This window comes from Ursus arctos, unplaced genomic scaffold, assembly GCF_023065955.2.
Source record: "Ursus arctos isolate Adak ecotype North America unplaced genomic scaffold, UrsArc2.0 scaffold_28, whole genome shotgun sequence".
NCBI classification, from domain to species: Eukaryota; Metazoa; Chordata; class Mammalia; order Carnivora; family Ursidae; genus Ursus; species Ursus arctos.
Window position 1 is genome coordinate 4,991,528 of NW_026622963.1, and position 14,138 is coordinate 5,005,665.

Here is a 14,138-nt window from a genome sequence, read left to right on the forward strand (position 1 = left end):
ACACCATTGTGGTGGAGGATATAATCAAGAATTTTGTTTTAATAAGCTACCTACTGAATCGTACGGGAGAGTAAAAGTGAAAAAATACAGAGAATTGTGTTAATATGCAACTTTTGCACAAATCTTGTTCATGCGTTTTGTTAAGAATCTGAAGATATACATATATTTTATTTAAGTGAAAATCGACTGAGGCGAAAGTGCTTTATTTCTTGATTCTTTTTTTTTTAAATATTTTATTTATTTATTTGACAGAGAGAGACAGCCAGCGAGGGAGGTAACACAAGCAGGGGGAGTGGGAGAGGAAGAAGCAGACTCTCAGTGGAGGAGCCCGATGTGGGGCTCGATCCCAGAACGCCGGGATCACACACTGAGCCGAAGGCAGCCGCTTAACCGCTGTGCTACCCAGGCGCCCCTATTTCTTGATTCTTGATCTCAACTTTTAAGTGATAACATGAAGTAAATTTAGAGCAGTAGATTCTGTCAATATGTCATATATAATATTAAGTTTACTTATTGTTTGATTTCTGTTTTTCCTTTAAGGCATAACCGTGACGCCTGACGAAGAACAAAACTTAAATCATTATGTAGAAGTTTTACAGAACCTAATCCTAAGTGTTCCTACTAGGGAGCCAGGTCGTGAGAAAAAATCAAAGTCTCCGAATAATGTTCATTCTATAGGACCGAAGGTATCAAGATTAAAGGAGATCATCACCCATGGAGACTCTTCGACTGAAAATGATGTTTTAATCAATCCTGTCGGTGAAGAAACCACAGCTTCCCCTACTGGAGGCTTCACACTGGAAGTCGAGAAGAAAAAACCAACTGAAACCACAGCATTCTGGTCGATTAAACCAAATAATGTTTCTGTTGTTTTACACACAGACGAACCTTATGTTGTAAAAGAGCCAGAGCCAGAACCAGAACCAGAGCCAGAGCCGGAACCAGAGCCAGAGCCAGAGCCAGAATTAGCACAAACTGAGGCCCCACACCCATGGCCAAACGTTACTGAGACACCCCCAAGTCCAGATATCACCTCAGGCCCACCGCCGATCACCTCTTCAAGCAGGAGCACCGACATGGATACCGTCACTGAACTAGAAGATGTTCCTCAGCTCTCAGGCGAGTATGAAATGGAAAAGCCGGACGCACTAACATTTGAAAAACACCCACAGATTCTGAATAATGAAGACATTTTGAAAAAAATTTCAGATATTCATTCACAGGTACAACAGGTACCGCTTGCTGAGAGCCTCAAGCCAGAATACAGAGAGGACATTCGAGCCTCTAGAGAGCACCTAAAACGGAGCCTTGCTTTAGCAGAAGCAGCAGAACATAAACTACAAAAGATGTATAGATCCCAGCTATTACCGCTAGGACGAAGCAGTAGCGGAATTGATGACGGTGAAACTGTTATTAACATGCTGTACAATTCCAGATCTAAATTATCTGAATATTTAGATGTCAGATCTGTTCCACCAGAGATGAGACAAAAAGCTACTACAGTACTCAGTACACTGAAAAAAATATTATGTGTAAGTCGACTAGAAACTCAAAACCTTATTAGGAAGTTATTAAACAATAATATAAAAATTTTAAACCTACTTGATGTTCCATGACAAAGTTGATTGAAGCGAACTGTGCATTCATTTCACTAGAGAAATAAACATATTAGTGATTCACAAGTTGTATGAAAATATATCCTATTGTTGTTCAATGTGCTAACATCTTTACATGCCATATGTTATAAAAAAATTTTCATATGTACGAAAGCCTAATAATTTAAAATAAAATTTTGGTTCAGGAGTTTGTAGTTTTTTTCTCATTAATTAACTTTAAAAGTTATTAAGATCTAACCTTTAACATGTTTAAACTTTGATTTTACTTGAATAGATTAGTTAAATTTACCCCTTTTATAAGAGTTAAGAGACTGTGTGCAGTCTGTACGTAGCCTGTTTTTAATAATTGAATATAAATGTAAAATTTTAGTATATGTGGTCTTTATTACTCTTTCAGAGAATCTGAGTTTTCTGTCTGAATAGCAAAATTGGAACTTGAATCAGCACTTTTATTTGAATATCTGTCTGCCTCATTTGAAAGGTGGATGGTGTATGAAGATCTGTCCCTGTTTCTTTGTTGTTAAGTACTTTCGGAGTATCGGTGAGTGACTGTAACTTGGGTTTGTAATATAGTCATTCTCCCTTATTTCCCGTTTTTGTTTCTATACATATACATTGAAGCTTTGCAAATCTTTTGTCAGGAGTATGACTAACACGATTAAGGTTAACTGTGTAATATTGTGCTTATGGTGCGTGTAATTCTCTTTCATGATTTGACCAGTATTATGTTTAAATTCATTTACTTATTCATTCATCAAACCAGTTATTTATAGTTTAGTAGAGCTTTATTGGCCTTTTATACTATGTGCAGAACGAAAGGCTAGGCTTTGGGGATATAGTAAGACCTAGTTCCATCTCTCTTTGAGGTTGTATTATAGGAGGAAAGGTAGACATTAAATAAATAACTTCAAATAATTTTTAAATTTCAGTTGTGACAAGTTGTTATGAATCTGTGAGAAGTGTGATGTCACCTAGACCAAAAATAATGGGAAAGCTATCCTGAGAAAGTAGCATTTAAGGTCAAATCTGAAGGATAAGGGTGCATGTAGGGGAAGGCGGCATTCCGGGCAGAGGGCACAGCGAGTGTGATGCTCTGAGTTGGGAATGAGTATGGCAAGTTCAAAAAGTAGCTGGAGTGCAGAAAGGTAAGGCAGAAGATCTCAAGATGGAGCTGGTGAGGCACACGGGGTTGGAATAGATCCTGCAAGGCCTTGAAGTGTACACATATTGACGATGCCAGCTGTTATCCTATGATCGGTGAGAAGCATTCGTGGATTTTAAGCAAAGGATGGGTAACATCAAATTTGTGTGGTTTTTTTTTTTTTTTTTAAAACACTCTGGCTGCAGTTTTGGAGGCAGACAAAAGTAGAAATGCACTAGGCAAAGGCCAAATTTAGCTTGGACTAGTTTGAAAGAAGTGCCAGTTTAGAAGTAGAATCAACAGGGGCGCCTGGGTGGCACAGCGGTTAAGCGTCTGCCTTCCGCTCAGGGTGTGATCCCGGCGTTCTGGGATCGAGCCCCACATCAGGCTCCTCCACTGGAAGCCTGCTTCTTCCTCTCCCACTCCCCCTGCTTGTGTTCCCTCTCTCGCTGGCTGTCTCTATCTCTGTCGAATAAATAAATAAAATCTTTAAAAAAAAAAAAAAAAGAAGTAGAATCAACAGTATTTGGGGATTGCATGGACGTGGAGACTGAGAGAGTAACAGGGATCAAAAATAATTCCTACACAATTAGCTGTATCATGAAAAAGACCACATAGGTTTCATTTCACAATAACACTCTTTACTGTTTCCTGTTGCTTGTTTTTTTTTAAATTTTGTGTGTATGTTGCTTATTTTTAAAATTAATTTTACCATGGAAGATTTCAAACATGTGAAAAAGTAAACAGATTAATGTAATCGATCTGTGTACCTCATGTCCATTCTCAACAGTGACCTACTAATGACCTGCCTTGTTTCACCCATGGATTTTGCTGATTGTATCCCCGTTATGCCTTTTAATATGTTTTCCCATCCTCTGTATTTTCTGTAAATAGATAGTTGGATCTAGAGAGGCTTTATCAGACTCAGGTTTGTCTCTTTTTTTGGTCAGGATAGTGTAAATCATCTGGTTATGTTTCCTTTTGTATTTACAGAGCAGCCTTTCATGTTTATTGATAGATTATTGATCAGGTGTCGCAAAACGGCATTATCATTCCTTCCCTATTAGCTGGAATATGTCTGTAATGAGAAACCTGCTCTGCCCTATGATTTGATTCCCTAGGGGTCCAGTGTGTATTGGAAAGACATCAAATCTTTCTCTTTTTAAACAGTTTTCAAAATAATTAGTTCATAGAATCCTCCAATGGTGACCAATTTTTTAAAATTAGATCTTTATTCTTTTGGAACAGTTGGAAGCTTATAAAGAAATTGATCAGAAAATACAGAGTTCCCACATACCTCTCTCTAGTCTACCAAGGTTTCCACTATTATTTATATTTTCTATTAGTGTGGTACGTGTCTTACAACTGATGAACCCACAGTGATACATTATTATTAACTGAAGCTCCATAGTTTACATTAAGTTTCACTCTTTCTGTTGTACATTTTATGGGTTTTGACAAATATATAATAACACATATCCACCATTACAGTAGCCTACACAATAGTTTCACTGCCCTAAAAATCCCCAGTTCTTCACATAGTGATCCCTCCCTCTTCCTCCCCCATACCGCCAATCCCGGGCAAACTGAAGTTTTTTACTGTCTCTATCCTTTTGCCTTTTCTAGCATGTAGTTAGAATCATGTAGAATATAGCCTTGAAAGATTGGCTTCACTTAATATGCGTTTAAGATCCCTCCATGTCTTTTTGTGCCTTGACAGCTCATTGCTTTTAGTGCTAAGTAATATTCCATTGTATGGATGAACATAGTTTATACATTCACCTGTTGAAGGACATCTTGGTTACTCCCAAGTTTTGGCAATTATGAATAAAACTACTTCAATCATCTGTGTGCAGATTTTTGGGTAGACATAAGTTTCAATTGTGCCAGTTTTTTTTCACACCTTTGAACATGCAAAAGTTAGCACAGTTTTGTATTTTGGCCAATCTGATGGATGAGAAGTATTATCTAGTTGTTTTCATGTATATTTCTTTAACTATGAGTGAGGCCGGACATCTTTTTATATTTATATTTTTATTTCTGGAAACTTATTTCTCTACTGGTTGCTTTTCCTTAGTGAGATAGACAACCTTTTTTTTTTTTTTAAGATTTTATTTATTTATTTGACAGAGAGAGATACAGCCAGCGAGAGAGGGAACACAAGCAGGGGGAGTGGAAGAGGGAGAAGCAGGCTCCCACCGGAGCAGGGAGCCCGATGCGGGGCTCGATCCCAGGACCCTGGGATCAGGCCCTGGGCTGAAGGCAGACGCTTAATGACTGAACTACACAGGCGCCCCGACATACAACCTTTTAATGTAACAAGGAAGTTGGAATTTTGTGTCATATTTTTACAAATATTTTTGTCTAATTTATTATTTGTATTTTTATTTTTCCATGTAGAAATTGAGAACCTTTATTGATCAAATTTATACATTTTTTTTCCTTTGGGTGCCTTTGTGTTTTGTGTCTGACCTTTCCCGCTCTGAGATTTTACAAAATTCCTCTTTTTTATTTGAGTGTTCTAATGGTATCCTTTTTTAAAAAAAAACTTTGTGTTTTTTAGAGAAGTTTTAGGCAAAATTAAGGAGACGGTGCAGAGTTTCCATATCTACCCACACATGCATGGCCTCCCCCACTATCAGTTTCCCCCAGCAAAGTGGTACATTTGTTACAATTGATAAACTTACACTGATGCATTATTACGACCTCCAAGCCCATCGTTTACACTAGGATTCACTTGGTGGTATACATTCTGTAGGTCTGGACAAGTGTGTAGTGATAGATTTTCACCATTATAGTATCATAAAGAGCAGTTTCATTGCCCTCAAAATCCTCTGTGCTCTGCCTACTCATTCCTCCCTCCCCTCAACTTGGCAACCACTGATCTTTTTACTGTCTCCATAGTTTTGTCTTTTCTAGAATGTTGTACAGTTGGAATCATATAGTAGGTAGCTTTTTCAGATTGTCTTCTGTCATTAAAATAAATGCACATTTAAGGTTCCTCTGTGTCTTTTCATGGCTTCATAGCTCATTTAATTTTAGCTCTGAATAATGTTGCATTGTCTGAATGTACCACAGTTTATCCATTCACCAATAAAGGACATTTTGGTCGCTTCCAAGTTTTGGCAATTATAAATAAAGCTGCTATAAACATCCATGTGCAGGTATTTGTATGGACATAAGTTTTCAATTCCTTTGGGGAAATACCAAGGAGCACAATTGCTGGGTTGTACGGTAAGAGTATTCTTAGTTTTGTCGAAGCCATTAAACAGTCTTCCAAAGTGACTGTACCATTTTGCATTCCCACCAGCAATGAATGAGAGTTCCTGTTCTTCCACAGCCTCACCAGCACTTGGTGTTGTCAGTGTTCTGGATTTTTACCATTCTAATAGGTGTATAGTGGTCTCATTGTTGTGACCTATTACTTTTTAATTAAAATTTTTAAGTTTTTGATAATTATAGGTAAACATGCAGTTTTTAAGAAATAATACAAAGAGATCTAATGTATTCTTTACTCATTTCATCTAATGGTAATATCTTTAAAACTATACTACAATATCACAAGCGAGATAAATATGTTGGTATAAGATACAGAATATTAACAATACTGCAAGGATCCCTCATGTTGCCCTTTTATAGCTACCCCTACTACCCTCCTGTTTTCACACCTTCTCTAACCTCTGCTAACCACCATTTTATTCTCCATTTCCATAATTTTGTCATTTCAAGAATGTTCTATAAGTAGATTCACACAGTACGTCATCTTTGGGGATTGGCTTCTTTTCCCGCAGCTCGATTCTCCAGAGCTTGAGCAAGCTTGTTGCGTGTATCAATCCCTTCGTTTTTACTGGAGTAGTGCTGCACAGTTTGCTTAACCTGCTTAGGGGCGCCTGGGTGGCACAGCGGTTAAGCGTCTGCCTTCGGCTCAGGGCGTGATCCCGGCGTTCTCGGATCGAGCCCCACATCAGGCTCCCTGCTCTACGGGGAGCCTGCTTCTTCCTCTCCCACTCCCCCCTGCTTGTGTTCCCTCTCTCGCTGGCTGTCTCTGTCAAATAAATAAATAAAATCTTAAAAAAAAAAAAAAACATTCACCTGCTTAACAGCTTCTGGGTTATTTCCAGGCTTGGGCTATTACAAGTTCCTATAAACACTCATTTACAGTTTCTGTGCGAACCTAAGTTTTCATTTCCCCGGGGTAAATGCCCAGGAGTGAAATTGCTGTGATGTATGCTGGTTACATGTTCAGTATTGTATGGAACTGCCCACCATTTTCCAGAGTGGCTGTACCCTAGCCTAAAACCACTAGCGATGGATGAGTTTCTCTGAAACCTCACCAGCCTTTGGGGTCATCATTAACATTTATTTATTTTATTTTAAAGTGTGCAACTCAATAGTCTTAATGTATTTATAAAATTTTACAACCATCGTAACTATCTAATTCCAGAATATTTCAACACCTGCAAAAGAAAACCCCATATCCTGTAGCATTCTTCTCTCCATTCCTCTCTCCGCCAGCCTCTGACGACTGTGTTCTGTCTCTACGGATTTGCTTATTTGGACACTTCATAAGATATAATCATACAATATGTCTTCTTTTGTGCTTGGCTTCTTTTACTTAACAGTGTTTTCAAAGTTTATCCGTATTCTAGCATGTATCTGTACTTCATTACTTACGGCTGAATAGTATTCCATTATACGGATATATTGCATTTTGTTTATGCATTTCTCACTTGATAGACTTTGGGTTTTTCCCACTCTTTGGCATTAGGTATAATTCTGCTATGGATGTACACATTTTTGTGTGCGTGCAAGTTTTAAATTCTCTTGGGTTATATCTAGGAGCAGAATTATTGGATCATATGGTAACTTTATAACTTTGGGAGACTGCCAAACTGTTTTCGAAAGGGGGCGAACCATTTTTTACATTCTCCCTAGCAATATATGAGGATTTCAATTTCTTCACATCCTCCCCAACACTTACTAATGTCTTTTTTTTTTAATTACAGCCACCCTTGTGGGAGTGAAGTGGTATCTCATTGAGGTTTTGACCTGTATTTCTCTGATGGCTAATGCTGTTGTGCACCTTTTCATGTGCCTATTTGCTATTTGTATATCTACTTTGGAGAAAAGTCTATTCAGATCCTTTGCCATTTTTTAATCGGGTTCTTTGTCTTTTTATTATTGAGTTGTAATTCTTTATATATTCTGGCCACTGGCCACTTATTATATATACAATTAGAAAATATTTTTTCCCATTCTGTCAGTGGTCTTTTCACTTTCTTAATGGTATTGTTTTCAGCACAAGGATTTTAAATTTCAATATAATCCAATGTTTATTTCCTTTTGCTGTTTGTGCTTTCATGTCACATCTTAGAAACAATTTCCAAATGCAAGGTCCCATATTCAGTATGACTGGTGTCCTCATTAGAAGATTTAAAAACCACATAAAGACTGAGACATAAAGAGAACACCGTGTGATGACAGAGACATAGATTGGAAGGACAGGATCAACGGCCATCACCGAAAGTAAAAAAGAGGAAAGGCAAGACTCTGCCCAGAGTCTCAGAGGGAGAATGACCTTGCTGACACCTTGATTCTGGAATGCTAGCTTCCAAAACCACGAGAGAATACATTTCTGTTGTTTAAAGCCATCTAGTTTATGGTACTCTGTTATGACAGTCCTAGGAAACTAAAATAGTTAGGGTGTTTAATTCTTTTGTATATATTGCTTAATTCCATATATTAGTATTATTAAGGATTTTTTAAAAGATTTTATTTATTTATTTGACAGAGAGAGACAGCGAGAGAGGAAACATAAGCAGGGGGAGTGGGAGAGGGAGAAGCAGGCTTCCCGCCGAGCAGGGAGCCCTATGCGGGGCTCGATCCCAGGACATGACCTGAGCCAAAGGCAGACGCTTGACGGCTAAGCCACCCAGGTGCCCCTATTAAGGATGTTTGCACCTACTAATGGGCAATATTGGTCTGTAGTTTTCCTTTTTTGCATTTTTTTGGTCTGGTTTTGTCATCAGAGTAATATTAGCTTCATTAAATGAATCGGAGAATGTTCCTCCCTCTTCAATTTTCTGGAAAAGATTATGTAAATTTGTCTTAATTCTTCCTTCAACATTTGGTAGAATGCTGCAGTGTACCCTCAGGTTTCCCTTATCTGAAATATCTTCATTTTCCCCTCTTTCCTAAAGGATATTTTTGCTGGAAATTGGCTTTTGCGTTGATAGTTCTTTCTTTTCATCACTTTAAACATGTTGTACTAATTCCTTCCTGCCTCCATGGTTTTTGTTGGGAAACCCATTTTGATTTGCAATGTTGTTTTCTTACTGTTAAAATGTCATTTCTCTTGCACAGCTGTCAGGGGTTTTTCTGTTTTTCTTTGATGTGAATTTTCAGATAATTAACTATATAATATGTCTTGGTGTAGATTATTCCTATTTGGAATTTTTTCAGCTTCTTGAATCTATAGGCTTATGCTTTTTGCCAAGTTTGGAAAACTTTTGTCCATTATTTCTTTGAGTACCTTTTCTTTTTCTTTTTTTAAGATTTTATCTATTTATTTGAGAGAGAGAGAGTGAGTGAGAGAAAGTGAGCTAGCACAAGCAGGGAAGGAGTAGAGGGAGAGGGAGAAGCAGACTCCCCGCTGAGCAGAGAGCCTGGGACTCTGGATCATGACCCGAGCTGAAGGCAGACACTTAACTGACTAAGCCACCCAGGTGCCCTTCTTCGGGTACTTTTTCAACCCCACCTTCTTTCTTTCTGGGACTCCAATGATGTGAACACTAGATCTTCATTACAGTCCCACAGATCCTGGGGCTCTGTTCATTTATTTTTTTTTTTCATTTCACTTTCTCTTTATTGTTCAGATTGGGTAATTTCTATTATTCTATCTTCAAGTTTACTTATTATTTCCTCTGTTCTCTCTACTCTTCTGTTGAGCCCATCCACTGAGCTTTTTGCCTCAGTTATTTTATTTTTTAATTCCAAAATTTCCACTTAGTACTTCTTTATATCTTCTAGTTCTTTGCTAAGACTCTCTTTCTTTGGGGGAGATTTTTACTTTTCTCATTTATATCAAGCATGTTTGTAATGTTCATTGAAGCATTTTTATGTTGGCTGCTTTAACATCTTTGTCATATAGTTCTGAAATTGCTGTTATCTTGGTGTTGCCATCTATGGTTTATTGTATCTGCTGGATAGTGGTGAAAGTCCTGACTCTCCACTAGGCCTCCTCTGACTCCATTCTAGTGGTGAGGAGGAGGGATGACTCATTACTGCTGGATAGGGATGGAAGTTCAGGCTACCCACACACTCTTCACTAATATGAAGTGGGGGATTAAGTACACCCATTGGAGAAGAAAGTCCTGTATTCCTACTGAGCCTTCTCTAATACCACCCTGATGAGGGGAGGGTCCCTATTTGGCTTTTGCCATTGGGGATGGGGATTGAGTTGGAGGTTACTGTTTTTCTATAATGTTTGGCTGTAATAGAGTGGTTACTGTCTAAAAGTTTTGTGTGTGGCTAGCCTGCCCCTTTTTAATCCTTTGGCTAGAGAGAATGAGTTTTGTTTGGGTTTTTAGCTCAGAGTCTGCTCATGTTTCTGGTTTTTCAGCTTTTTTAGCTTTAAGTCTAGGATGTATGAAGGGGAAAGTAGTCCGGAGAATGCACCACCATGTCATTTCTTGGATTCTCTAGCCAGTATGCCTTCTTTGTTTCCCACCATTTAGAGTCTTCTTATGTTTATTTTATATGTAATGTCCAGAGTTTTTAGTTGTGCTTAGGAGTTTGTACTTTATCCTAAAGACAGTGAAAATATTTTGAAATATTTTAAGCATTTTTAACAAGTCATTCTAGTTGGGTGCAATGTAGATAAAGGATAAGAGAGAGCAAGACTGGAAGTAGAAGCCAGTTAGAAGACTGCTATAGGAATCTTAAAGACAATGATGTCCTGCACTTGGATGGTAACAAAGGAAATGGAAATAAGTCGTTGAATTTCAAAGATATTTAGGAATTAAGAATCAATAGAACTTTGTGATTGTTTGATATCCAAGATAAATAAAGGAGGCAGAAATAACGTCTATGTGTTTGACTTGCTCCACTGCGTGGGTGTTAGTGTACTTTGTTTTTTAATAGCATTTATCGCAATTATAATTTTATAGTTATTTGTATATTTATTTGTTTAATGTTTGTCTCCCACAGAGGGGCCATGAGAGTTTTGTTCACTGCTGTAATCCCAGCACCTAGCACAATGCTTGGCCTGTTATTATATGCTCAATAAATATTAATACATTACAGTATATTTAAAAGAGAGAGCATGATTGGGATGCCTGGGTGGCTCCCATGGTTAAGCAGCCAGCTCTTGATTTTGACTCAGGTCATGATCTCAGGATCCTGGGATCCTGGGGTGTGCTAGGAACTCCATGCTTAGCAGGGAGTCTGCTTGAGGATTCTTTCTCTCTCTCGCTCTCCCTCTGCCCCTCCCCCTTCTCACATATTCTCTCTCGCTGAAATAAATAAATAAATAAATCTTTAAAAAATAAAAAGAGTGAGCATGATTGTGGGGAAGATTATTTTGGAAATGTTATTTTTGAATATATTAAATTTAAGGTTCCTATGAGACATATCTCAGTTACACATTGGTCTAGCGCTTAAGAGATAGTCAGTGGAGCAAATGAGATCCAGAACAGTGGTAGAGGATTTTTACTTTATTTTTTAAAATTAAATTTAAAGTAAGTAATGTACAGTGTAATATAATTTCAGGTGTACAATGTAGTGATTTCACACTTCCATACAACACCCAGTGCTCATCACAAGTGCCCTCCTTAATCTGTATCACCTATTTAACCCATCCTCCACCCACCTCCCCTCTGGTAACCATCAGTTTGTTCTCTAGAGTTGAATCTGTTTCTTGGTTTGCCTCTCTCTTGTTTTTCCCTTGTTTGTTTTATTTCTTACATTCCACATATGAGTGAAATCATAGGTCAATGGAACAAAATAGAGAGTCCAGAAATAAACGCATTCATATATGGTCAATTAATTTTCAACACAAATGCCAAAAAATACACAATGAAAAAAGGATAGTGTCTTCAATAAGTGGTGTTGGGAAAACTGAACATTCGTATTTGTCTTTCTCTGACTGACTTATTTCTCTTGGCATAATACTCCCTAGTTCCATCCATGTCATTGTAAATGGGAAGATTTCATTCCTTTTTATGACAAAGTAATATTCCATCATATATATATATATATATATATATATATATATATATACACATATATAACATATAACACATCTTCTTTTATCCCTTCATCAGTTAATGGACACTTAGGCTGTTAACATGATTTGGCTATTGTAGACAATGCTGCAATAACCATCAGTGTGCATGTATTCCTTTTCCTGTATGGTCAGGAACAAGGCAGGGATGTCTACTCTCACCACTGTTATTTGATATCGTATCAGAAGTCCTAGTTACAGCAATCAGACAACAAAAAGAAAAGACATCCAAATCAGAAGGAAGAAGTAAAACTTTCACTATTTGCAGATGACATGATATTCTATGTGGATAACCATAAAGACTCCACCAGAAAACTACTAGGACTGATAAATGAATTCAGTAAAGTCACAGGATACAAAATCAATGTGCAGAAATCTGTTGCAGTTCTATACACTAATAATGAAGCAGCAAAAGAGAAATTAAGAAAACAATCCCATTTACAATTGCACCAAAAATAGTAAGATATCCAGGAATAAACCAAACAAGATGTGAAAGATCTGTACTCTGAAAACTATAAAATATTGAGGGAAGAAATTGAAGATGATGAAATGGAAAGACGTTCCATGCTCATGGATCAAAAGAACAAATATTGTTAAAATGTCTAATACCACCCAAAGCAATGTTCTGAACATAGCTGCTGCGCCAGATATTACTGGTTTGCTGCAACACATTTAATACTTAGTATGTGATGAATGTTCGATGTGTATAATGTGATAATTTGATATGTGTCTACATTGTGAAAGGGTTCCCACAGTCAAGTTAATTAACATATCCATAACCTCACAGAGTTACCTTGTTTAGTTTGTTTTGGTAAGGACACTAAAGATCTACTTTCTTAGTAAATTTCAATTATATGATACAGTATTATCAGTTAGAGTTAGCAGGCTATACATTAGATCCTCACACCTTACTCATCTTATAGTGGAAAGTTTGTACCTTTTCAACAGCCTCTCCCCATCTCCTCCATCCCCTATCCCCTGGCAACCACCATTCTACTCTCTGTTTCTTTTAGATACCATATATAATTTCTCAACAAAATACTAGGAAACAGAATCCAGAAGCACGTTAAATATATCATACACCATGACCAGACAGGATTTATCCCAGGAATGCAAGGGTGGATCAACATAAGAAAATCAATTTGTTTAAGATATTTCTTTTTTTTTTTAAGATTATTTTATTTATTCATTTGACAGAGAAAGAGAGACAGAGAGAGCACAAGCAAGGGGACAGGCAGAGAGAAAGGGAGAAGCAGACTCCCCACTGAGCAGGGAGCCTGACATGGGGCTTGACCCCAGGACCTGGAGATCATGACCTGAGCCGAAGGCAGACATTTAACCATGTGAGCCACCCAGGTGTGCCTCTTTTTTTTTTTTTTTAATGTAGGCATTTACCACTATAAATTTCCCTCTGAGCACTGCTTTTACTGAACCCAATAGTTTTGATATATTGTGTTTCATTTTCATTCACCTCTAAGTGTTTTCTAATTTCCCTGTGATTTCTTCTTTGACCCATTGGTTGTTTGAGAGAGTGTTGTTTAATTTCTACATACTTGTGAATTTTCTGTTTTTTCTTCTGGTATTGACTTTTAGTCTTTTCCATTGTGTTTGAAGAGAATACTTTGAATCAGTTCAACTTTTAAAAATTTATTGATGGGGCGCCTGGGTGGCACAGCGGTTAAGTGTCTGCCTTCAGCTCAGGGCGTGATCCTGGCGTTGTGGGATCGAGCCCCACATCAGGCTCCTCTGCTATGAGCCTGCTTCTTCCTCTCCTACTCCCCCTGCTTGTGTTCCCTCTCTCGCTGGCTGTCTCTATCTCTGTCAAATAAATAAATAAAATCTTTAAAAAAAAATTATTGAGACTTTTGTATAGCCTAAAAAATGGTTTATTTTGGTAAATGTTCTATGTGCACTTGAGAAGAATATGTATTTTGCTGTTGTTGGGTGGAATGTCCTGTATATCTCTGCTAGATCTAGTTTGCTTACTGTGTTGTTCAATTGTCTAAATATTTAAAATATAAAAATATTGGTAAATCAAGTTTTAAAAAGTTGAATTTGTCCTCCTACCTCAAAAAAAATAGAAGGTTAAGATTTAGAA

General features: G+C 37.5%; 1 protein-coding gene across 1 annotated transcript in view; it reads left to right on the plus strand.

The window, feature by feature from the left end:
• The window catches only part of SPESP1 (sperm equatorial segment protein 1), a 28,311-nt gene extending 26,456 nt beyond the window's left edge, over positions 1–1,855 (plus strand). Inside the window, exon 2 of the mRNA XM_026478397.4 lies at positions 541–1,855. Within this exon, the coding sequence (XP_026334182.1) occupies positions 541–1,616 (1,076 nt within the window). The 3' untranslated portion in view covers positions 1,617–1,855. The remainder of the gene's footprint in view (positions 1–540) is intronic.
• Positions 1,856–14,138: the final 12,283 nt, after the last annotated feature.